This window comes from Moschus berezovskii, chromosome 13 (genome assembly GCF_049115385.1).
Source record: "Moschus berezovskii isolate FMDL1 chromosome 13, NW_MosBer_1.0, whole genome shotgun sequence".
Taxonomy (NCBI): Eukaryota; Metazoa; Chordata; class Mammalia; order Artiodactyla; family Moschidae; genus Moschus; species Moschus berezovskii.
The window spans coordinates 75,766,915-75,793,814 of NC_142472.1; the positions used below are offsets into that span (position 1 = coordinate 75,766,915).

General features: G+C 42.3%; 1 protein-coding gene across 3 annotated transcripts in view; it reads left to right on the plus strand.

Annotated features, from left to right (window-relative positions):
* The first annotated feature begins 1,673 nt into the window (after positions 1-1,673).
* MTRF1 (mitochondrial translation release factor 1) overlaps positions 1,674-26,900 on the plus strand; it is a 44,823-nt gene continuing 19,596 nt past the window's right edge. Inside the window, exons 1-6 of one of the 3 annotated variants that reach the window (XM_055426026.2) lie at positions 1,674-1,960; positions 4,423-4,848; positions 13,190-13,281; positions 15,113-15,194; positions 16,456-16,563; positions 25,535-25,707. In XM_055426026.2, the coding sequence (XP_055282001.2) occupies positions 4,431-4,848; positions 13,190-13,281; positions 15,113-15,194; positions 16,456-16,563; positions 25,535-25,707 (873 nt within the window). In that variant the 5' untranslated portion in view covers positions 1,674-1,960; positions 4,423-4,430. The remainder of the gene's footprint in view (positions 1,961-4,422; positions 4,849-13,189; positions 13,282-15,112; positions 15,195-16,455; positions 16,564-25,534; positions 25,708-26,900) is intronic. The other 2 variants (XM_055426028.2, XM_055426025.2) reach the window with 2 other exon arrangements.

Genomic DNA, 26,900 nt, shown 5'->3' on the forward strand with positions numbered 1-26,900 from the left:
GACCTGGGTTCGATCCCTGGGTTGGGAAGATCCCCTGGAGAAGGGAACAGCTAGCCACTCCAGTGTTCTTGCCTAGAGAAGTCCATGGGGTCGCAAAGAGTCAGACACGACTGAGTGACTTTCAGTTTCTGGAATTTGTGAGGTCAAAGATTTATGTCTTTTCTATTTATTGCTAAATTCTCATGTCTAGAACAGTGAGGAGCATGTAACTAGTGCTCCGTATTTACTGAATGAATGACTGAATGCTCTCTTTTTTTTCTGGAGGAGGGAGCTAGTATCAGAACTTAAGAGCCATAGATTACTAAGACAGGTAAGCTTTATCACTAGTTCTTTTCCTTGGCCAAGTTACTAAAATTCTCTGTGCCATAGTTTTCTCTTCTGCAAAATGGGTTATTTTAGGGTTGTTGTAAAGATTAATTAAAAGGCTCAAGCCATTTAGAATAGTATCCAATATGTAGTTGGTAGAAGTGGATACCTTGATATAGGCAATAAATGCTAGATATTTATGTTTATGCCTAATTCCCCTTTTTATACTTATGTTCATAACCTAAGAAAATATCCTGTGAAGTCGGTAATATGGAATTCTTGTTGCCTCTGCTTTTCAGGAAGAAATACTGAGGCACAGAGTCCAAATGACTTGTAAATGTGATCTGCAATGTAAATAAGTACCCTACTTGAATATTTAAAGTAAGGCAATATATTTGCATTTTGCTGGAATTGTTTATTATTTATGTTTTTTAGTGTTTTACTTAATCGATGGTTTACAAACCTAAATTGAGCCCCCAAATTCGGTTTATGCATATACAACAGATATAAAGTCAGTAACTTGTGGCTATATATGGTCTCCCATATTTTGGATCCTCCTTGTGACTTTTAGGGCTTCCTGGTAGGCAGCAGTCCCTGGGGTCACTATGAGTCCGACATGACTGAGCGACTTCACTTTCACTTTTCACTTTCACGTATTGGAGAAGGAAATGGCAACCCACTCCAGTGTTCTTGCCTGGAGAATCCCAGGGACGGGGGAGCCTGGTGGGCTGCCGTCTGTGGGGTCGCACAGAGTCGGACACGACTGAAGCGACTTAGCAGCAGCAGGTAGTGCTAGTGGTAAAGAATCTGCCTGCAATGTGGGAGACCAGGGCTCAACCAAGGTAGGGAAGACCTCCTGTTGGAGGAAATGGCAACCCATTCCAGTATTGTTGCCTGGAGACTCCCATGGACATGGGAGTCTGGAGGCCTGTAGTCCATGGGAGGTGGGGGTCACACCACAAGAGTGAAACACAACTCGCTCTCTGAGCACTGCCATGATTTTTTTAAAGATATACATTTACAGTCTCAACTAGTCATTAGGTGTTTTCTCTGGCAAGGAAAGCTGAAAAGTACAAGCGTTCAGAATCCTGTAAACTTTCGAATCCTCATTTATAAAAAAAAAAAAAAAACAGGAATCCCTGCTCCAGTGGCTCCACATGTAAGGAAATTTTTGTATATCTTGAGCTCTTAATCAGAGCAGCAGAGAACCTCCCTTTTGAGCTTGCCTGAGACTGGGAAAACCGAAGCTGCAGGTTCGGCCTAGGGACTTGGGGGCGGAGCGCCTGTCCGACAGAAACTACAACTCCCAGGACCCCCGGGAGTCGCGGTTCATTCAACACGCGGGTTCGCGTCGTCCGCACGCCGCCCCTCTCGTCCCCTGGCAAGCCACACTTTGGGTTCCGACTCCAGACCAGCAAGCCCGCGGCCGTCTCGCGGGGAGTTTTCTTGCTGTGTCGTTTTCTCTCTTGTTCCCTCTGTTAGCTTTTGTTGCGCTCACTCAAGAACTCCTCCTCCGCAGGGGAGTGGAGACGCCCGAGGAGGCGGGGTCGGGCTCTAACCCAGGCTGGGTGAACCCGGAGGTGAAAGGACCCGGTGACCGCGGGGCTGAAATGTAGTGGATCACAGAAGGTTCCGACCTCAGTAAGGAAACCTAGTGTCCTTAATTTTTTTAAGTACTCACAGTTCATTTCTCTTTTCTGATCTTAAAAGTCTGTTTTCTTTCTCTAGCTTTTTTTCCCCACGGCGCCTCCCTCTGGGATCATGCCTGATACCGAGTAACTCCGCGTAACTTACACGCGATGCCCTTGTGCGGGCTTAGTGTCCCTTCTGCTCTGCCGAGGCTGAGAGTTCCTAGAATTTCAGATTAATCTTGTTGACTGTGTGTATCGGGGCGAGGGGCTGAGGGGTGAAGGAGAAGACTTGCGATTCTCTAGTATAGATAACCCTAGAGGGTGAAGGTCTTAGGGTTTACTTAACAAGAAGTTCATGACCTAGAGAGATATTTCACTTGTTCAGCCGCTCAGTGGTGTCCGACTCTTCACCAGGCTTCCCTGCCCTTCACTGTCTCTGGGAGTTTGCCCAGCCTCCAGTCCATTGAGTCGATGATGCCATCCAGCCATCTCATCCTCTGTCCTCCCCCTTCTACTAACTGTTCCTAAAAAGGAACTCTAGCTAGAAATGTTTCAACAAAAATCTTTTTGCCGTTTTTTACTCTGTCCTTTTTCAAATGGACACACCTTCTGTGATGGAGACTAGATGTTGCTACCCATCAGCGTTCTTGGCCTCCTTAATCACTAGAAAGTGTTCAGAGGCTAGTCAGGAAAATGAAACAAGGCTTTATTGAGGCCCCTGCTACAGCAGGGGCGAGCCAGAACAAGTTTGCTTGCTTGCTCACTTGCTGGGGCTGGGGAGAGAGAGGTGAGCTTGTTCGTGTCCGGGGGGTCGGAAGGAGGGGTAGCTTAAGTGGTTTGTCCCTCCCTTTGAGGGGTCATGCTTAGTACCATGCTTTTACTCCCAGCTCTTCAGGCTCTTGGGAGGTGGCAGTTGGGCTTTTTGGTCTCTCTGTATCTAGGTCTCCAGAATTTGCCCCAACTGCGCATGCACGCAGTTATTTTAAGTCCCTTATAGTTTGTGTTTTGTTGCTCCTGGAGATGTTTGTCCAGGTGCAAGCATGGTATCCCTGCACCAACGGGGTCCCAGGTACCAGCCTGTCTCAATGTGAAGACGAGTAGTAACTCCTGCTGGAGGACTAGCTTTTGTGGATACTGGACATTGGTGCCCTCTTTAGAGTGTGATTAAGTTACATTTTGTTAGGAGAACCCTGCAAATTTTGAATATTTTAGAGATCATTCTGTTTCTTAGGAAATAATGATATCCAAGTTAGCCGACCTGCAATGATCAACTGAATTAATATATTAATACACCTAGCATAGTAGGAACACTGGAGATAATAAAGGTTGATTCTGATCAGTTTTGACCCTTATTTCAAATTCAAACCTCAGGATTCTAGGGGCAAAGTATTTGTCTTAGAACATTTTATCTTCTCCCTTTCTTATTCAGTAATCACAATTGTGTACATTTGTTAGCTTTTTTGGTTATCTCTGTCAGAGGGAAGGAGAACAGATATTGGACACAGCCAAATTCACCTAACTTGAATTTTTTAAGTAATTTTTTCCTTGATTGTAAAAATACTATGTGCTGTATGTATAGGAAATTCAGAAAACACTAAAAAGTAGGGGGAAAAGAAAAAGTATCCATAATCTCACAACTAGAGACCGTAGTATTAACATTTTGGTGTGTATTTTTATCTAGTTTTCTTTTTTCAAAATAAAAATCTTCCTCAATTATGAGGGGTTATGTCCCCATAAATCTTTGTATTCCGTATACTGTAGAAATTTTGAAAACCTAATTGATAATATATTGTTTTGGGGTCTGCTTTTTTCTTTTAGTATAACTAGCTTCATTGTCTTTTTTTTAAAGCCAGATTTCTACATTTTTACTATTAATATGCAAAGTCTTTATCCTTTGAATCTCAGCTAAAAGGGAAGCATCTTTGAAGACAGATTGCATAGTTGGGAATGAAAAACACTGAGCTCTGAACAGGCAACTTGCATTCACCTCAGCTCTGCCTGAAACTGGTAGAATGAATAATCATGATTAAGTTACTTGACTTCTTGGGCATCTGGGTACCTAAAATTAAAGTATTAGACAAGGAAATAGTATTTCCTTCAAATTTAGAAATCTGTTAATATGTGAGACACCTAAGTTTGCATGGTTATTTTGTACCTGTGCTTATTCACACACTCAATTTTAGATTCTGGATATGTTATAAGAAATAGGTGATACAACCTATTCTATTGATATATTTATTCATTATACTCTTACTCATTTGCCTTAGTTAATTATTTATGGTGAGTGGGTGGAAAACAGTGCTGTCTTCATTTATTTTGTTTGATTCAGAGATTTGAAGAATCATTTTCCTTTGTGGGTTATTGAATTTGGGGACTGTGTTTGGAGCTGGCTGAGGCAGTGAACTGAGCTAGATTGCTTGAGGTTCCTCCCAGTTTTTCTGTCTGTGGAGTTGATATTTTTCAACTTGCGCTTATTTTGTTTCAGATGCTGAGATGAATCGTCACCTATTTGCTTGGCTTTTTAGACATCTGTCTCTTAATGGTCACCTCCAGTGTCACGTCCATCACCATTCTCATCAGCTTACACAGATCCCTCTTGACACAAGACTGTGGGTCTTTAGGCAAAACAGGAATCACATTCTCCATCGTCTGTTGAATGAGAATTGCTCCAGGAGATACTGTCATCAAGATACCAGCATGCTCTGGAAGCATAAAGCGCTACAAAAATATATGGAGGGCCTGAGTAAGGAGTACCAAACACCTGACCATTGTTTGCATCACAGCTCTGCCAGCGAAGGGGACCGGAGGTCCTTGGCTCGACGGCATGCTGAGATGGCCCTGCTTGCGGTCATTTACAAAGAAATTCGGGAGGCTGAACAAGCCATTGAAGAATTAGAATCAATGTGTAAAAGTAGGTAAAAGATGTGTGTGTGTACAAGTACAGGATTGATTCTAAGTTAAAGCGATATTGAACTCAAGCTCTTAAAAAACTGACGCGTAATAAGCCCTACAGTTGGAAAGGACAGGACTCTGTACTGTAGTCTGGGTGTCTGACAGCTTCTAAAGAGTAGCTCCTCCTATGAGACTGAGGTCCTCATGGCACTCGCCAAGATGCTGTTAAGGTCTGGGACGCTGAACACCGACCTTTTCAGAAGCTTGAATTTATTGAATAGATCTCGAGCACTGTGCTAGATGCTACATACCATGGACACAAAAATCCAATTTCTACCCCATCAGAGGGCTCATGTAGTACGGGTATTGTTTCATCACCCTCAGAGGAAACCCTGCACCCTTTAGCTGTCTCATCCCAATCCCGCCATCCCTACCAGCCTTACTTTCTGTCTCTACCCAGTTACTTATTTCAGGCATTTTATATAGATGGAGTCACCCAATATGTGATTGGGTGATTAGCTTCTTTCATAAGCTAAGATTGGCTGAGATTGGCTTCTTTCACTTAGGATATGTTTAAGGTTCAATTTCGTTGTAGCATGTTTGTGAGCTTCATTTCTTTTTATTGATGAATTACGTCCCGTTGTATAGATGGCTCACATTTTATTTATCCATTCATCAGCTTTTGGTTATTGAGTTGTTTCCACCTTTTGGTTATTATGAACAATGCTGTTACGAATACTTGTGTACAAGTTTTTGTGTGGACATATATTGCTGTGTGGTAACTCCATGTTTAATCTTTTGAGGAACTGCCTGACAGGTTTTCCTAAGTGGCTGCACCATTTTACACTCCATCTCCCATGTGTGAGAGTTCTGGTTTCTCCATATCCTCTCCAGCCTTTGTGATCCACCTTTGTGATTCTAGCCATCCTGGTGTGTGAAATGGTATCTTACTGTGATTTTGACTTTCATTTCTCTGATGAATGTACCTATTGTATGTTACCTGTGGATAAATGACTGTTTAAATCCTTTGCCCATTTTTTAAATTGAGTTGTCTTTTTTGAGTTGTAAGAGTTCTTTATGTTACAGGTACAAGTTCCTTATCAGATATATTATTTGCAAAATTTCTCTTCCATTCTGTGAGTTGTCCCTTGAAGCACCACCGTTTTTAATTTTGATGAGGTTTATCTTTTTTTTTCCTCCTGCTTGTGTTTTGGTGCCATATCTTAAGAAACCCACAAAGATTCAGATCTGTGCTTTATTCTGAGAGTTTTATATTTTTAGCCCTTACATTTAGGTCATTGATCTATTTGAGCTAATTTTATATACATAATGTGAGAGGTGTTAATTTTCAATTTCAGCATTTCTTAATATTACTGTCTTAACATTTTTCTTTTATAAACAGTTTCCAAAATATATAGAAGTTGAGAAAAAAGTATAATGGGTTACCCTGGGATTCCAGCTTACTTTGCTGTTAGCTTTCGGTTTAGTTTGTAAGCTTCGTTCTGTGTGTCGTCCTGTCTCATTAAGCCTCAGAGACGGTGAGCAGTATTGCTGCCAGTCACGGCTATACCTGTGAAGTCCTGGATGTCCAAACCCTCACCTTTTTCTGCCTTCTGTTAGTGGTCCTGTGAGTTTCTTACCTCTTTTTTTTTTAATATGTATATGGTTTTAAATTTTTTATGTGTTTGTTTTACTGATGGCTGCACTGCGTGTCTCTTGCAGCGTTGCCGCCCTTCTCTAATCCCGGGACGACTCTCTGGTTGCGGTGCATGGGCTTCTCATCGCGGCGGCTTCTCTTTCTGTGGAGCACACGCCCTAGGGCTTGCGGGCTTCAGTAGTTGTGCACAAGCTTAGTTGCTCCGCAGCGTGTGGGATCTTCCCGGACCAGGGATTAACCCATGCCCCCTCCAGTGTTCTTGCCTGGAGAATCCCAGGGAAGGGGGAGCCTGGTGGGCTTCCGTCCATGGGGTCACACAGAGTTGGACACGACTGAAGTGACTTAGCAGCAGCAGCCTGCATTGCAAGGCAGATTCTTAACCACTGGACCACCAGGGAAGCCCTTCTCGCCTCTTTCAATGAGTACTGTTTTTTACTCTTTGGCATAATTCCTCTCAAATTTGTAATTGGGAGAGTTGCTTGCACATATTATGCGTATAAGTCACTCAGTCGTGTCTGACTCTTTGCGACCCCATGGACTGTAGCCCTCCAGGCTCCTCTGTCCATGGAATTTTCCAGGCAAGAATACTGGAGTGGCTTGCCATCCCCCTCTCCAGGGAATCTTCCCAACTCAGGGATCAAACCCTATTGCACATAATAGGAGCTTAGTAAATGTTTTCCAAATTAAACTGACACAAACTCTGTCAGCCATGTTTGTATCATGCAATATTGGTAGATTCAATTAGTAGATTTCTTCTGAAGTTTCTACTACAATTCTGCTATTTTATAATAATAGTGATAATAGCTACATTTACCAAGTCTTATTATGTGCCAGGCACTAAGCTAAGTATTTTGGAAATATTAATCTCATTTGAATGCTCACGATGACCTTATGAGGTAGGAATTTTTATTAATATTCCCACTTTATAGATGAAGAAACCGAGAGGTTAAAATGCCAAAGGTCACTTAGCTGGTCCAGAGAGGAGCAGGGATTTGAACCCAATCAATGAGATTCCCTGGTGGCTCAGAGGTTAAAGCATCTGCCTCCAATGCGTGAGACCCGGGTTCGATCCCTGGGTCAGGAAGATCCCCTGGAGAAGGAAACGGTAACCCACTCCAGTATTCTTGCCTGGAGAATCCCATGGACGGAGAAGCCTGGTAGGCTACAGTCCACGGGGTCGCAAAGAGTCAGACACGACTGAGCGACGGAACGGAATGAGATTCCACAGCTGCTACTCTTAATTCACTGCCCAAGGATTCAAAGTCCAATATAGAGTGTACCTCTGTAATATATCTTGCATGAGTCTTCTCCTATTCTTTCCACTACTTTATATTTTCCTTATAGCTCATCAAAGATGCTTACAATATATTCCTAACTTGTACTCTCATCTCCAAGCTTTTCCAGCCTAGTGAGTGATTGCTCAGTTGTGTCCAACTCTTAGTGACCCCATGGACTATGTCGTCCATGGAATTCTCCAGGCCAGAATACTGGAGTGGGTAGCCTTTTCCTTCTCCAGGGGATCTTCCCAACCCAGGGATCGAACCCAGGTCTCCCACATTGAAGGCAGATTCTTTACCAGCTGAGCCACAAGGGAAGCCCAAGAATACTGAAGTTGGGTAGCCTACTGAAGTTGGGTAGCCTATCCCTTCTCCAGGGAATCTTCCTGACCCAGGAATCAAACCGGGGTCTCCCGCATTGCAGGCGGATTCTTTCCATATTGAGCTAGGAGGGGTTTCCAGCTTAAGTACAACCTTAACTATACTACTTTCCTGCTGTGAATTTTCAGTAAATCCCATTGCCTGTAAATATAGATTGTTTGGCTTGGCATTTAAGAGTCCCCGCAGAGTGACCCCCACCTCTCTGTGTAGTCTTAATTCCCTTTGCATGTTCTATCTTCCAACCAAAATAGACCAATTTGCCATTTCCTGAATATACTCAGACCATCCCATGTCTTTGCTCATGGTCTTAACCCACCAATTTCATCTTCTTGAAACTCAGTTCGCTTACTTATGTCATACTTTGGCTTCACTCCCCTCTGTAAAACAAGTATGATTACCTTTCTTTGTTTTGTATTCTAATCCCTTATGTAACTGTCTTAACTTCAGTCCCTTTCCCTGAGCCTCAAGTACAGGGCCTGTGTCTTATTTTTATTTCCTGCAGGACCAGTCACAGGGTGTAATAGACTCTTGAATCTGTTGACATTGGATTGAATCTGGTGAAATTGAATTAGGTTGGATTTTACAATTCAGTAAGGAATAAAAGACCACAAAAATAATTTTATATGATTGCAAATCAGCAAGTTTATCTGGTATACCTTTGACCCAGCCGACACATTGAGTCATGGCAGCCTGGCTACCGTCTGAGGCTTACATGCACAAGGCGAGGCCAGCAGTGATAGTACAATTCTGCAACAGGACGTTTATAATTAGAAATTGAGGTCAGGGACTTCCCTGGTGGTCCAGTGGTTGAGACTTCAGCTTCCAGTGTAGGCAGTGTGGGTTTGATCCCTGGTCAGAGAGCTAAGATCACACACATACAAAAAAGGAAGAGATTCAGTTCAGATGGCACCTTATTTAGGAATCTTCCTTAAGGGTCAGTGTCTGGGTTAGACCACCCTTTAGGCCTCACTGGCACTACTTTTACTACCTGTTGTAACCAGGTGAATGTGTCCATCTTTGCCAGCAGGCTGAGCCCCTTGAGGCCTGAACCATGTTTTATTCATCCTTGGGACCCCAGCAACTAGAGCCAGTGTTAAGTGTTGAAAGACGGAATAAGGCATAGAATTCCACCAGACCCCGATGACTTCCATGACTAGAGAAGGATTTTAAAGAGACTTCTCTCTTTTATGAGCCTTCATTTCTAATTTTTTTAATTATTAAGAATCAAGAATGTCTACCTCATTTAGCACACATCACCACTGACAAATGGAGTCTCTAGGCCTCTGAAGCAGTGGGGTCAAAGGTTATGGGATTCACCCTATTTGGCCACTATCTCATTGACAGCTTGTTTTGTGAGAGTTCCAGGATTTAATTTTCTGCTTTGAAATGTGAAAAGAACCACTCTTTCCATAAAGCAGAGGTTGGCAAGATGTGTGCGTTTTTGCCCCATGTGGTGTTTTAAAAAAATGTTTACTAAGGATGAGCATTTTCAAGAGCATTCAAAATTTTAAGAGTTCTTAGGTCTGACTTAAAAAAAATAGAGGTTCTAGCCATGCTAGATTACTCAGTGTGCTAACCAATGACTGCCACCTTTAGACAAATAGTCACCCCAGTTTACTCTAAAACTTAGCTCATTTGGGTCGGGAAGTTGTCATCACTGATTTTTATATTTACTTATAGACATGCATATCACCAGTCTTTGGAGCAAGATTATACTTGTTTTCACACAAGTTTTTTGGACATACTTCAGTTCAGTTCAGTTCAGTTGCTCAGTCGTGTCCGACTCCTTGCGACCCCATGAATCATAGCACACCAGGCCTCCCTGTCCATCACCAACTCCCGGAGCTCACTCAAACACATGTCCATCGAGTTGGTGATGCCATCCAGCCATCTCATTCTCTGTCGTCCCTGTCTCCTCCCACCCCCAATCCCTCCCAGCATCAGACTCTTTTCCAGTGACTCAACTCGTCGCATGAGGTGGCCAAAGTATTGGAGTTTCAGCTTTAGCATCAGTCCCTCCAATGAACACCCAGGATTGATCTCCTCTAGAATGGACTGGTTGGATCTCCTTGCAGTCCAAGGGACTCTCAAGAGTCTTCTCCAGCACCACAGTTCAAAAGCATCAATTCTTCGGTGCTCAGCTTTCTTCACAGTCCAACTCTCACATCCATACATGACCATGGGAAAAACCATAGCCTTGACTAGACAGACCTTGGTTGGCAAAGTAATGTCTCTGCTTTTTAATATGCTATCTAGGTTGGTCATAACTTTCCTTCCAAGGAGTAAGCGTCTTTTAATTTCATGGCTGCAATCAGCATCTGCAGTGATTTTGGAGCCCCCAAAAATAAAGTCTGACACTGTTTCCACTGTTTCCCCATCTATTTCCCATGAAGTGATGGGACCAGATGCCATGATCTTCGTTTTCTGAATGTTGAGCTTCAAGCCAACCTTTTCACTCTCCTCTTTCACTTTCATCAAGAGGCCTTTGAGTTTCTCTTCACTTTCTGCCATAACGGTGGTGTCATCTTCATATCTGAGGTTATTGATATTTCTCCCGGCAATCTTGATTCCAGCTTGCGCTTCTTCCAGCCCAGCATTCCTCATGATGTACTCTGCATATAAGTTAAATAAGCAGGGTGACAATATACAACCTTGATGTACTCCTTTACCTATTTGGAACCAGTCTGTTGTTCCATGTCCAGTTCTAACTGTTGCTTCCTGACCTGTATACAAGTTTCTCAAGAGGCAGGTTAGGTAGTCTGGTATTCCCATCTCTTTCAGAATGTTCCACAGTTTATTGTGATCCACACAGTCAAAGGCTTTGGCATAGTCAATGAAGCAGAAATAGATGGTTTTCTGGAACTCTCTTGCTTTCTCCATGGTCCAGCGGATGTTGGCAGTTTGATCTCTGGTGCCTCTGCCTTTTCTAAAACCTGCTTGAACATCTGGAAGTTCACAGTTCACATATTGCTGAAGCCTGGCTTGGAGAATTTTGAGCATGACTTTACTAGCGTGTGAGATGAGTGCAATTGTGCAGTAGTTTGACCATTCTTTGGCATTCCCTTTCTTTGGGATTGGAATGAAGACTGACCTCTTCCAGTCCTGTGGCCACTGCTGAGTTTTCCAAATTTGCTGGCATATTGAGTGCAGCACTTTCACAGCATCATCTTTCAGGATTTGAAATAGCTCAATTGGAATTCCATCTCATCCACTAGCTTTGTTCGTAGTGATGCTTGACTTCACATTCCAAGATGTCTGGTTCCAGGTGAGTGATCACGCCATTGTGATTATCTTCATCGTGAAGATCTTTTTTGTACAGTTCTTCTGTGTATTCTTGCCACCTCTTCTTAATATCTTCTGCTTCTGTTAGGTCCATACCATTTCTGTCCTTTATCGAGCCCATCTTTGCATGAAATGTTCCCTTGATATCTCTAATTTTCTTGAAAAGATCTCTTGTTTTTCCTGTTCTGTTGTTTTCCTCTATTTCTTTGCATTGATCTTTGAGGAAGGCTTTCTTATCTCTCCTAGCTATTCTTTGGAACTCTGCATTCAGATGCTTATATCTTTCCTTTTCTCCTTTGCTTTTCGCTTCTCTTCTTTTCACAGCTATTTGTAAGGCCTCCTCAGACAGCCATTTTGCTTTTTTGCATTTCTTTTCCATGGGGATGGTCTTGGTCCCTGTCTCCTGTACAATGTCACGAACCTCCATCCAGAGCTCATCAGGCACTCTATCTATCAGATCTAGTCCCTTAAATCTATTTCTTACTTCCATTGTATAATCATAAGGGATTTGATTTAGGTCATATCTGAATGGTCTAGTGGTTTTCCCTCCTTTCTTCAATTTCAGTCTGAATTTGGCAATAAGGAGTTCATGATCTGAGCCACAGTCAGCTCCTGGTCTTGTTTTTGCTAACTGTATAGAGCTTCTCCATCTTTGGCTGCAAAGAATAAAATCAATCTGATTTCAGTGTTGACCATCTGGTGATGTCCATGTGTAGAGTCTTCTCTTGTGTTGTTGGAAGAGGGTGTTTGCTATGACCAGTGCGTTCTCTTGGCAAAACTCTATTAGCCTTTGCCCTGCTCCATTCTGTGCTCCAAGGCCAAATTTGCCTGTTACTCCAGGTGTTTCTTGACTTCCTACTTTTGCATTCCAGTCCCCTATAATGAAAAGGACATCTTTTTGGGGTGTTAGTTCTAAAAGGTCTTGTAGGTCTTCATAGAACCATTCAACTTCGGCTTCTTCAGCATTACTGGTTGGGGCATAGACTTGGATTACTGTAATATTGAATGGTTTGCCTTGGAAACTAACAGAAATCATTCTGTCGTTTTTAAGATTGCATTTCGGACTTTTGTTGACCATGATGGCCACTCCATTTCTTCTAAGGGATTCCTGCCCACAGTAGTAGATATAATGGTCATCTGAGTTAAATTCACCCATTCCAGTCCATTTTAGTTCACTGATTCCTAGAATGTCGACGTTCACTCTTGTCATCTCCTGTTTGACCACTTCCAATTTGCCTTGATTCATGGACCTAACATTCCAGGTTCCCATGCAATATTGCTCTTTACAGCACCGGACCTTGCTTTTATCACCAGTCACATCCACAACTGGGTATTTGTTTCGCTTTGGCTCCATCCCTTCATTCTTTCTGGAGTTATTTCTCCACTGGGCTCCAGTAGCATACTGGGCACCTACCGACCTGGGGAATTCCTCATTCAGTATCCTGTCATTTTGCCTTTTGATACTGTTCATGGGGTTCTCAAGGCAAGTATACTGAAGTGGTTTGCCATTCCACTTATTTTGACATACTTAGCAAATACTTAATTAATATTCTCTATCTATTGTAATAGTTCTTTTTTATAATTCCTTGTCTTCACAAGATAAAATTTAGCAGATTGAGTTTAGGTACCTTTTTAAGAGTTTCTTGGTGAGTATTTAAGCATCTTTACTATTAGATAAAACCTAGTAGATAGAGATTAGGTAGCTATTTAAGAGTTTCTTTGTGAGTATTTAAACATTTTCACTATTATTTGATGGTTTGCAGGTCTAAATAAACAAGATGAAAAACAGCTACAAGAACTTGCATTGGAAGAGAGGCAAACCATTGCTCAGAAAATCAACATGTTATACAGTGAGGTATGTTTTAAGAGGTAAACTGAACCTAATACTATGAATATAAAGGAATACTGTTCTTGCTAGATTATGTTTTGGTGCTTAAAGTACTTTCTGAACACCAGTTTTGTTAAGTCTTCTCTTAGAATGATTGATAATGTTGGGTTTAGTGCTATAATTTACGACAGAATGAGATTGAGATGAAGAGATTGTGATGGCAAAGAAAAGAACAAGACCCCTACCTCCAGACAAAAGTATTCCAAAGCTGAATCTACTTCAACAAGGGGGGGAGTCCAGGGTTTTTAAGTCTTAGAAAAAGGGAGTGGTCCATGCTGCTTAGGTTAATTATGGAACGAGTCCAAGACTGTGGAGACAATGGGTTAATGTAAGTCTTTAGCCCTTTCTAGCTCAGTGGATGGATTGTCTGAAAGAAAGTGGAGATGCAGCCCTGCGTCTTATGTTCCCTTTGTCATGTTTGCCATCCTCCTGCCTTCAGTCTTCCCTACTCTAGGGATCCAGTAGACGCGCTTTTTTTTTTAATTGAAGTATAGTTGATTTACAGTGTCGTGTTAGTTTCAGGTGTACAGTACAGTTATTCTGTTACACACACACACACACACACACACACACACACATATGTCTTCTTTCTCAGCTTCCTTTTCATTATAGGTTATTACAAAATTTTCAGTATAATTCCCTGTCCTATACAGTAGGTCCTTGTTGTTTATATATATATATGTATGTTAATCCCAAACTCTCAATATATCCCTCCCCCTTTTCCCTTTGATGACCCTAAGTTTGTTTTCTATGTCTGTGTATCTATTTCTGTTTTGTAAATAAGTTCATTTGTATTCCATTTTTTTTTTTTTAAGATTCCACAGATAAGCAACAGTATATGATATTTGTCTTTCTCTCTCTGGCTTACTTCACTTAGTATGATAATAATCTCTGGAGAGGCTTTTTGAGGGGTTGAGGAGGATGTGGTGAGGTATCAATATTTTTTTCCCTGATGTAAACAGCTAGTCAAAAACAGAAGTCAGACGTCTGACTCCTAGTCTAATATTCTGTCCATCAGGCCATATCATTTCTAGCAGAGATGGACTATTTCAAACACTATCAGTAGGAAGAATCATGATACATGGGTAATTTCAGTTTGATTTGAAAGACCTTTTAGTAATAATAAAAATAAAACTGCTTCCTTTTTCTTCCTAAGGGAAATAGGTTCTTTATCAGAAAGTCCCTCTTTTTCTTATTACCCTAATAAAATATTTGAGTCTTATCTTGGGAGTCCTCAATCTACTCTTTAAACAGCAACTCTGCTAAGAAGACACGGCATGGCCTGGCACTGGCATTTATTGTGGGAGAGAACATGTAATCATATATAAAAAGTCCTCATTTTCTCCAAATGAAGACTTTGAAAGCCTTCTTTCATTAGATGAAAGAAGCTACTGTTCAGGACTACTAGAAGCAGAATCTGAAGAAAACTGAATGGAACACTGGACTTTGATCTAAACGTCTGCATTTTAGAAAATTGAGATAATTTGATAGCATTGTAGAAACTATCCCAACAAGTAACTTCATTGTTTAACATAAACTGATTGCTTATCTTAGGCCTAATTCAGTTCAGTTCAGTTCAGTCGCTCAGTCGTGACCGACTCTTTGCGACCCCATGAATCACAGCACGCCAGGCCTCCCTGTCCGGTCTACTTATTAAAGCCATACCTCTTTTGGGGTGATCTATGATTTTATTAATTACTCATTTTATTAATATTTGGGAATCTCTTGTCTAAGTTCAAGTAATAACAGCATACCATGGAAACTATACACACTAATACTGATTTTTCCTCCTTTTCAGCTTTTCCAGATTCTACTGCCAAAGGAGAAATATGACAAAAATGATGTTATTTTAGAAGTGACATCTGGAAGAACGACTGGAGGTCAGTAAAACAATTTTATTGTAAATGATCTTAAAAAATACTTGAACGTTACCTTGATTTGACACACTGTAACTTTAAAAGTTTGTTAAATGTGTTTCCCTTTGGAAGTAGTTACTTCTCAACTTCTAAGGGACCTTATATCAATACTTAAGGAGGACTTTCCTAAAATTTCCTGGAATTTCTTCTCCTAGAAAAAGCAGAAATTTTATTTTTATTGAAGTATAGTTGATTTATAGTATTGTCTTAGTTTCTAACATACAGTGATTCAGTTACACCTATATATTTATTCTTTTTCGTATTTTTTTAATTTGGTTTATTATAGGATATTGAATATATTCAATTCTAGTGTGCTATACAATAGAACGTTGTTGTTGATCTATTATGTATATAGTATTATGTATCTGCTAATCCCAGACTCCTCATTTATCCCTCCTCATCCCCTATCCCGGAGAAGGCAATGGCAACCCACTCCAGTACTCTTGCCTGGAAAATCCTATGGGCTGCCGTCTATGCGGTCGCACAGAGTCGGACACGACTGAAGCGACTTAGCAGCAGCAGCAGCATCCCCTGTCCCCTTTGGTAAACATAAATTGATGTCTGTATAAGTCTGTTTCATAAATAAGTTCATTTGAGTCATATTTTAGATTCTACATGGAAGTGATATCATTTGATATTTTTCTTTCTCTTCTGACTTACTTCATTTTGTAAGATAATCTCTAGGTCCATCCATATTGCTGCACAGATGGCACTACTTTGTTCTTTTCTAAGGCTGAGTAGTATTCCATTGTACATGTATGCCAGACCTTCTTTACCTACTTATCTGTCAGTGGACATTTAGGTTGTTTCCATGTCTTGGCTATTGTCAATAATGCTGCAGTGAACACTAAGGTGCATGTGCCTTTTTGTATTAGAGTTTTCTCCAGATACATGCCCAGGAATAGGGTTGTGAGTCATATGGCAACTCTATTTTTAGTTTTTTAAGGAACCTCCATACTGTTTTCCATAGTGACTCTACCAGTTTACATTCCCACCAACAATGTTGGAGGGTTCCTTTCTCTCCACACCTTCTCCAGCATTTGTTCTTCGTAGACTTTTTAATGGTGGCCATTCTGACCAGTGTGAATCGATACCTCCTTTGTAGTTTTGATTTGCATTTCTCTAATAATTAGTGATGTTGAACATCTTTTCATGTGCCTATTGTCCATCTGTATGTCTTCTTTGGAAAACGTATACTGACTGGATATTTAAAATTTTCTTTTAGGTGATATCTGCCAACAGTTTACCCGAGAAATATTTGATATGTACCAGAATTATTCAAGCTACAAACACTGGAGATTTGAACTTCTGAATTATACACCAGCTGATTATGGTAGGTGTGTTTGAGGATTTTGTCCATAGATGATGCTGAAAATTATTTTTTCTCTGCTTTTTTTTTTTTACCTTACATTAATATATTGGTTGGTTTTGCCATACATTGACATGAATCTGCCCCGGGTGTACATGTGTTCTGTTTCTTGAACCCCCCTCCCACCTCCCTCTTCCCCATATCCTCCCTCCATGTCATCCCCGTGCACCAGCCCCAAGCATCCTGTATCATGCGTCGAACCTGGACTGGTCACTTATGATAATATACATGCTACAATGCCGTTCTCCCCAATCATCCCACCTTCACCCTCTCCCACAGAGTCCCAAAGACTGTTGTATATGCCTATGTCTCAACATCCCTCATAATCAGAGAAATGCAAATCAAAACCACAATGAGATACCATTTCACACCAGTCAGAATGGTTGCTATCCAAAAGTCTACATGCATAAATGCTGGAGAGAGTGTGGAGAAAAGGGAACCCTCTTACACTGTTGGTGGGAATGCAAACTAGTACAGCCACTATGGAGAACAGTGTGGAGATTCCTCAAAAAACTAGAAATAGAACTGCCATATGATCCAGCGATCGCACTCCTGGGCATACACACCGAGGAAACCAGAATTGAAAGAGACACATGTACTCCAATGTTCATTGCAGCACTGTTTATAATAGCCAGGACATGGAAGCAACCTAGATGTCCATCTGCAGATGAATGGATAAGAAAGCTTTGGTACATATACACAATGGAGTATTTTTCAGCCATCAAAAAGAATGCATTTGAATCAGTTTTAATGAGGTGGATGAAACTGGAGCCTATTATACAGAGTGAAGTAAGCCAGAAAGAAAAACATCAATACAGTATACTAACACATATATATGGAATTTAGAAAGATGGTAACCTGAACCCTGTATACGAGACTGCAAAAGAGACATAGGCATATAGAACAGTCTTTTTCTCTGCTTTTGATTAGAACCATGTTGTCCTGTTTTTTAAAACATGTCGTCTATATCTACTAAATATTGTGACATGGACTCATCAATCGCAGTGGCTTACTACAGTAGAATTCTTGCTATAGAAGAAGAGAATGGGAGAGAGAGGAGTCCTCTCAGAAAGGAACATATGAATCAGAAAAACTTTCCCTGTGGAGGGCTGATAAATGCCGTGCCTGGGAAATCATTGTTCTGTTATTCAAAGCCAAGATGTACTAAACTTTTTACTCTAAAGTATGTATAATGTGTTAGAGGTTTATGGGAATGAAGAAAAAGTTAGTCATTTATCTTTAGTTTCAATATGCTCCCACTCAAGCTGGACTGATAAAAACTTAGACAACATAAACAATAAGAAACTAGTGCAAGTCTTTAAAGTTTTAAATACTCAAGTATGTTAAATTAGAACAGCTGATAATTCTTTTTTGTTCCATTCTTTTAATCCATCTGGAAGTTTTTTAATCTGCTTGGTTACACAAAAATACACCATAGTAGACAGAGGGCCCATGAGTAATAACCCACAGATGATCAGAGCGGGGAAAGAAGATTCACATAAGTGACACAATCCAGGGAAATGAAAACCAGTGGCGCGCATAGGAAGTGTGTGGTTGGTACAGATTTGAAGTATAGCCGGTGGTCAGGAAAGGGGAAGACCAGGAGAGCAGAGGGAAGGAGTAATCCAAGCAACGGCATGATGATGGGGAACGTCTTGCTGTGTGTGTAGAAGTGGCGAAGCCAGTTAATCGGGATATTTGTGATGAGAAGTGAGAGGAAATAGGTTTGAAAGAGTAGCTTTGCAGCAGACAAGAAAGCCGAACACGCCTGATTATTAGGGAGCTGCTGAACATTTTGTTAATAAGAATATCATTTGATAAATATGTATTGTAAGAAGATTATTTTTCTTTTTTATTGAAGTATAATTGGTTAATAGTATGTTTTCAATTTTTGCTATCTATCACAGTGATTCACACACACACACACACACATAATTCTCTGTGCTATACCGTAGGTCCTTGTAGGTCTTCTGTTTTATGTACGTGAAGTGAAAGTCACTCAGTCCTGTCTGACTCTTTGCGACCTCATGGACTATACAGTCCATGGAATTCTCCAGGCCAGAATACTGGGGTGGGTAGCCTTTCCCTTCTCCAGGGGGTCTTCCCAACCCAGGGGTCAAACCCAGGTTTCCCGCATGGCAGGTGGATTCTTTACCACCTGAGCCACAAGGGAAGCCCAGTTTATGTATAGTAGTGTATATATGTTAATCCAAATCTTCTAAATCTCTGCCCCTCTTTCCTCTTTGGTAACCAAAAATTAGTTTTAAGATTATTTTGACAGCAGTGTGAAAGATGGATTGAAGAGGCTAAATTTAAGGCAGGTGGCTGAGAGGTTATTAGAGTAACCAAGTATGACTAAGAGTTAGAATTGGGAGTAGACATATGAGAGACCTTCAGAGGAAGAATGGGCAGAATCTGGTAACTGATGAGAGAAACTATTGCTTGCCAACTGTGTCTGGCATGCGGTGTGGGTCATTTGATCCTTAAAACCCTGTGAGATGGGTATTGTTAATCCTATTTCACAGATGAAAATCTAGGCTCAGAGAGTAAGTAACTAATCCAAGATCACACAGTAAGTAATGGCAGTCCTGGGGTTAGATTTAACTCCACACTACATCCCATTAGTTTATTCGGACACAAAGGAAATGGGACACAGGGACCTAATCTTTCTAGCTGAGACGATTGCAGTATTCATTCATGCCAAATGAAATAGAAATTGGAAGGCAGACTCCACTTGGGAACAACAGGGAAAGTGGTTTTTGCATGATTGTGTGTGTTGTTATAGTGAATATCCCTTTAGAAATATCCAGTAAGTGCTGAAGTTGTATAGTCAGAGCTTTGGTGAGAGAATAGATTTGCGGAGAGATATTTGATAGCTGTTAGCAGAACAGAGATGGGGGCTTCCCTGTTGCTCAGCTGGTAAAGAATCCACCTGCAATGCAGGAAACCCTGGTTCGATTCCTGGGTTGGGAAGATCCCCTGGAGGAGGACATGGAAACCCACTCCAGGATTCTTGCCTGGAGAATCCCTGTGGACAGAGGAGCCTGGTGGGCTACAGTCTGTGGGGTCACAAAGCGTCGGACATGACTGAGTGGCTAAGCACAGCACAGAACAGAGATGTTGGCTGGTGCCGAGAGAATGAGTGAGGGAGAGTCTATAGAGAGGGTCCCAAACCATGGAGAATGGCCACTCTTAGAAAAACAGACTAGTTGGCAAAAGAGAAAAAGGAGTCAGGTAAGCAGGAACAAGGATGAGGACAGTATATGTTGTAGGCGCAGGAGAGGAGAGAGTTTCAAGACTGTACTCAGAAACAGCATTAGAAAAGAAAGTGTCATCTCAGGTGTATACACTGAACTCAACTTTCAACAATGAAAGGGAGATGAACTTGACATTGGGAGGAGAGATTCTGCTCCAGGGACACAGAGCAGACAGTGTATCTTTTTTTTAGATACACTGACTCCCTAGCAAAATAAAATAAAACATATTTTAAAAAGTACAAAGTTGAGCTTTCCTGATGGCTCAGTGGTTAAGACATGGTTTCAATACCTGGTCCTGGAAGATCCCATGTACCATGGAGCAGCTGAGCCCGTGTACCGCAAGTACTGAGCCCGTGCTCTTGAGCCCACAGACCACAGCAGCTGAAGCCGGCAGGCCTGGAGCCCGTCTCCACAACAAGAGAAACCACAACAGTGAGAGGCCCAGCACAACTAGAGAGTCGCCCCTGCTTCCTACAGCTGGAGAAGGCCTGTGCCCTGCAGCAAAGACCCAGCACAGCCATGAGCGAAGTAAATACATGTTTCAAAAAAGAAACAGATTATTGTATACAAAATAGAAGGAAAAAAAAGGTTAAAAATCCTTTTATCAAAAACGAAAAAATTTGGGGAATTCCATGGCAGTCCAGTGGTTAGGATTCTCTGCTTTCATTGCTGTGGGCCTGGGTTCGATCCCTAGTCGGGGAACTAAGGTCCATGTCTCACCTACCACCAAAAAAAAAAAAAGGAAAAAAAACCTTAATACTCTACGCATATACCTTTAAAACCTAAGAATAAACCTTTATCCATTAGAATTATAAAATATAATTTTATTTACTGTAATGAGGAGAAGACAAAGATATGGATAGGGAAAGACTAAAATAGAGATGGGGGAAAAAGTATCTATCTTATAAAATATGTATGTTAAAGTATATGTGTAGGGCTTCCCAGGTGGCACTAGTGGTAAAGAGCCTGCTTGCCAATACAGGAGACTTTAGAGATTCAGGCTTGATCCCTGGGTCAGGAAGATCCCCTGGAGGAGACCGTGGCAACCCGCTCCAGTATTCTTGCCAGGAGAATCCCGTGGACAGGGGAGCCTGGTTGGCTACCATCCATAGGGTTGCAAAGAGTTGGACACAACTAAAGAGACTTAGCACAGCATATATATATATATATGTGTGTGTGTGTGTGTGTGTGTGTGTATGTACATACTTAACGTTTAACTGAAATATAGGGAACTCACAGAGATTCAAATAGCACTGGAAGCTAAGATTGGGAAAAAATACATTTAAATGTAAAGATTCATATATCAAATGACTTCAAGTCTTTTAGTTTTGTGATCTTGGGACAGATAGGGAAAATCTTCAACCATTACATAAGTAGTCAATACTATGTGATTACAAGATTAGTCTTTGCAGGGTGATGGCTCTTGACATGTAGTGTAGGTCTGTCACTGTCATTCTGAATTTCTGATTTCTAGGGAGTTGAGAAAAATGTCTTTCAAATTAAAGGGGGCTTCCCTGAGTGGCTCAGTGGTAAAGAACCCACTTATAATGCAGGAGACTCGGGTTCAATCCCTGGGTTGGGAAGATCTCCTGGAGAAGGAAATGGCAACCCACTCTAGTATTCTTGCCTGGAAAGTCCCACCATGGACAGAGGAGCCTGGCAGGCTATAGTCCATGGGGTTGCAAAAGAGTCAGACAGGACTTGGTGACTGAAAAACAAAAACAAATGAAGTTTATTATATTCTCTCTTCCTTCCCAACCGATTAATGTTTATAATTATGTTTTGTTATTTTCTGCTCACCAGCTGAATTCAGGGAGAGGTCATTAAAGTAATGTGGTGGTTGGGACTTCTCTGGTGGTCCAGTGGTTAAGAGGCAGTGCTCCCAGTCCCGGGGGCATGGGTTTGATCTCTAGTTGGTGAACTAAGATCCTGCAGGCCACACGTCAAGGCATAAAAAAATAACTAAATAAATAAAAATAACATGGTGGTTAATTTAATGTGTCCAGATATTATACTTTTCACCACAACTATCGAGAAATAAATTTATGAAGGGAGCCCTGGTGGCACTCTGGTAGCTTTTACTTACAGCCAAGACCTTACAGTGGGAACTCTAGTAGATGAATTGGGAAACCTAGGGGCAGTTGGAAAATCCCATGGATGGAGGAGCCTGGTTGGCTGCAGTCCGTGGGGTCGCTAAGGGTCGGACACGACTGAGTGACTTCACTTTCACTTTTCACTTTCACACATTGGAGAAGGAAATGGCAACCCACTCCAGTGTTCTTGCCTGGAGAATCCCAGGGACGGGGGAGCCTGGTGGGCTTCCGTCTATGGGGTCACAGAGAGTCGGACACGACTGAAGTGACTTAGCAGCAGCAGCAGCAGCAGCAGGGGCAGTTGGAGTAATTGGATCTCAAGGTAGCAGTGTTGACACTCAGTGGCCAAAGGCAATATGGGCGTGGTTACCGTAATGGACAGCAAAGTAAAAGAGCAATTGGAACAGGCTGACTTATGCAGACAGGGCATTGGCTGGTTGACATGTGTCCCTGGGAGTAAAGAATGGAAGCCTACTAAATTCTTATTTGATCTGTATAAGCAGAAAAGTTCTAGGTCAAGTGAACAAAAGTCTAACCTGAGTCATAAAAACAGAAGTCATGGCCCCTTAGTCAGTTCCCAGACGTGAGCCAGTTTGTAGACATAAAACCCCTTGAATAGGGCAAGACTGGGTCCTCTTGAGAAAGTCAGTACATGCCAGCAATTTATACTGCCAGTCTCTCTCCCAGGCTTTCCTGGTGGCTCAGACAGTAAAGAATCTGCCTGCAATGCAGGAAACCTGAGTTCTCTCCCTGGGTTGGGAAGATCCCCTGGAGTAGAAAATGGTATTCTTGCCTGGGGAATCCCATGGACAGAGGAGCCTGGCGGGCTACAGTACATGGAGTTGCAGAATCAGACACGACTGAGCAACTAACGCTTTCACTTTCCCTAAAGGGGAGTATTAAATACATGATTATCTATAGAACTAGGTCTAGTTGAGGACTAAGAGGAAAAAGTACAGTATATAAGGACTGTTAGATCTGACAGTACAGAGTGCAGTCATTTGCAAAATGGGGAGGAGAATGGGAAGAGCACATGCAAAACAGTTTTATAATGTTTTTAGTAATCATACTGGTGGCGGAACTAGTACTGGCATTCTGAGACTGTTGTTTATGAAATATGGGATAAAATAGAAGAGTAATTATGAGAGACTCTGATTCTGGTATCTTCTCTGTCTTTGGGAACCAAGATCCTCAGTATGGAAAGCAAGTGACACAGGAGTGTTAGAGAAGACATAGTGATCTTTAATTTATATTAGAAGTATCAGTTATCAAGAAAAAGTTGTCTGAGATTTTATCCTACTTGCAAGACAGGAATTTAGCAAGTCATTTTCATGTGTGTGTGTGTGTGTGTGAGACACTCAGTCGTGTCCGACTCTTTGTGACCCCATGGACTGTAGCCCACCAGGCTGCTCCATCCATGGGATTCTCCAGGCAAGAATACTGGAGCGGGCCACCACTGAAGGATGGTTTATGACTCATGGTAGTAGCAGCAACCAGAATATCAGCATTTTTGTGCTGGTTTCATGAGCTCCACGTCCCAAAGGGCAACCGGAAGAAGGTTAGATGACACCTGCCCACATGGTGGGTTTCAAAACACGAGAGGAATCCTGAGCTTGGGGTTCTCAAGTCTATTTTATTTTGCTGAGTCTCCATTGCCATGCACGCAGGCTTAGTTGCCCTGCAGCATGTAGGATCTTAGTTCTCTGATCAGGGATCAAACCCATGTCCCCTGCATCGGAAGGTGGAATCTTTTCCTTGGCTGTGCTGGGTGGGCCACGTGGGCTTTTTCTCTAGTTGAGGTGAGCAGGGGCTCCTCTGTAGTTGCGGTGGCTTCTCTTGTTGCAGAGCATGGGCTCTAGGGTGTGTGGGCTTCAGTAATCGTGGTTCCCCGGCTCTAGAGCACAGGCTCAGTAGCTGTGGCGCACAGGTTTAGTTGCTCCACAGCATGTGAGATCTTCCCGACCAGGGATGGCATCCATGTCTCCTACATTGGCAGGCACTTTTCCTTTGCTCTAGAGGGAGACATTATCTCCAAAGCTGTTCACTAAACAAATACCCTTAAAAAGATATTCTGGAACAAAAGGGCGGGCAGTTCCTTGTTTACAAGATGTGGAGAAATGCAAGAAACTGATAAGGAATTGTTTCTCAACATCCCTGTAAACTCATGAGGTATTTCCTATCTCTGTCCATTGAAAAGGTCTAGAAACAATGACCAGCCCAGTATTAGTGAATATCCCTAGTTCCCAAATATTGAAAACATTGAAATATTATTTTCCTTCAGAAGGAACCAGGGCTTCTTGGAGAAATGGCTGAATCTAGGTTTTTTGTTTTTTGTTTTAAGTCACTCAGTTATGTCCGATTCTTTGTGACCCCATGGACTATACAGTCCCTGGAATCCTCCAGGCCAGAATACTGGAGTGGGTAGCTTTTCCCTTCTCCAGGGGATCTTTCCAACCCAGGGATCGGACCCAGGTCTCCTGCAGTGCAGGTGGATTCTTTACCAGCTGAGCCACAAGGGAAGCCCATAGAATTGGACTATCACCCTTTTACAACCTCTGTGGTATATGAAGCATCAAACATTGTCAAAGCCATAAAAACAGACAGCCAGACATTGTCTGTCTCCTGTTGTCTTGCCAAAGAGTTCAATCTAGTTTCTGGATCCAGCTGCCCAGTAGCAGCCAGTACAGAGGGCAGAAAAGAGATTGAAGCAAGCCAAGAGTATGCAGTCAGCAAAACCAAGCTGTGGGAAATTTCTATGTGAATAGCCCTGGTTCCTCAATGGATAACTTGATTTGGGTGATGAACTTATAGACTGAGATTTGAAAGACGTATCAACTGTTTTAAATGGACAAGACTACACTGTAGTGCCTAGGGCAGCACATTAGGTGATAAAATTATAGTATGGAAGGGAATAAAAAGTACTGGTTACCTGAGAAAGGGAGAGGATTGTAGGAAAGGCGGATCTATGGGAGGGCTTTGCAGGTGCCTGATAAAGTTCTCTTGAACCATGCATTTGATTCATGTGGTTTTCTACGTCTGTATATTATTTTACAATAAAAAGATTTTTTTAAACAATATGTTCAGTAAGAAGCTAGCTTAGGCATTGTGCTTATTTTCCCGCTTCACAGACAAGCAAGAATTGAATTTCAATAGATTCTTGAAAGCTTGGGAGGACCTACAGAATTATTCATCATTTTAAATTGCTGTGTTACTGAGCACTCTTATATATGGCACCAAATTAGCCTAAGATCGCATTGATTCAATGCAGAAAATGTCCCAGTATTCTTTTTTCTAATACTATTTTTATAAAAGTGAAATTTGTTCATCATATAAAACTTTGCAACAAAAAAATTTAAGATGAAAAACATGCTGTTGTTCTGTTCTCCAGAGATAACCATAAGCAATTTTTTGGCATGTTTCCTATTACATATTAATACACTTGTGTTGGGAAAACGTCTTTTTGGACCTACTTTCTGTTCTCATCTCAGGCTCTGTGCTCACAGAGGCCTTTGCTGAAGGCCATTTAAGGTCTTGATGCCTTTCAAAGTAGAATTTATTATTACGCTGGAACTTTTTTTTTCATAGGTGGGCTCCATCATGCGGCGGCCCGAATTTCCGGTGATAACGTCTATAAGCACTTGAAGTATGAAGGTGGGATTCACCGGGTTCAGCGAATCCCGGAGGTGGGGCTGTCATCCCGGATGCAGCGTATTCACACGGGAACGATGTCGGTGATCGTCCTCCCCCACCCAGATGAGGTAACCCCCTGCAGGAACCCCGAACCATTATCCGTGAAGATCCACCGGAGTTTGACTGTCCACGAAAAGCTCCTGTGCGTTCTACTTACAGAATGCTTCTGCACCCCAAACGTGTGAACTTCTTTTCCCCCACGAAGCAGTCCCTCCATTCTCTGTGGACAACAAGTGACCGTCCTACAGTTCAGCTCACGTCTGACACCGTCTCCCTGGGGAAGTGGCTAAGGTTCCACAAGCTGGACGCAGCCCCGCAGGACAGCCGCCCCTCCCACGTCAGAGCCGGACGCGAGACCAGGCTGTCTCCTGTGTTCCTGCATCCAGAGGGTCCCGTGACCCCCCTACTTAGTCTCAGTAATTTACTAAAGGGGCTCTCAGAACACAGGAAAACAGTGTCCTTACTAGCGCGTGCATGCTGTCGTGTCCGACTCTCTGTGACCCCACGGACCTCTGTCCGTGGAATTCTCCAGGCAAGAATACTGGTGTGGGTTGCCATGCCTTTCTTCAGGGGATCTTCCCAACCCAGGGATAGAACTCGAGTCTCCTGCGTTGGCAGGTGGATTCTTTACCACTGAGCCACCTGGGAAGCTCATACTTACTAGCTGCTGCTGCTAAGTCACTTCAGTCGTGTCCGACTCTGTGCGGCCCCAGACGGAAGCCGACCAGGCTCCGCCGTCCCTGGGATTCTCCAGGCAAGAACACTGGAGTGGGTTGCCATTTCCTTCTCCAATGTGTGAAAGTGAAAGTGAAGTCGCTCAGTCGTGTCCAACTAGTAGCGACCTCATGGACTGCAGCCTACCAGGCTCCTCTGTCCATGCGATTTTCCAGGCAAAAGTACTGGAGTGGCTTGCCATTGCCTTCTCCGCATACTTACTAGACCACTGCTTTATTACAAAAAATGTAACTCAGGAAGGGCCAGATGGAAGAAACTCAGAGACCACAAAGAGGTGTAGGGCTTCCATACCCTCTCCAGGCTCACCACCTACCTTGAAGCTTCACCTGTTCACCAGCCTGGAAGAGCTCTGAACCCTGTGCTTGGGGGACTTTTAGGGAATCTTCCATACATAGACATGATTGGTTAAATAAATAGATTTTGGGGATTAATTCAACCTCCGGCCCCTCTCCCCTCCCTGGAGATTGAGGTGGAGCTTTCAGCTAGTCCTGTTTGGTTCCTCTGGCCATCAGTCCACATGCTGTGG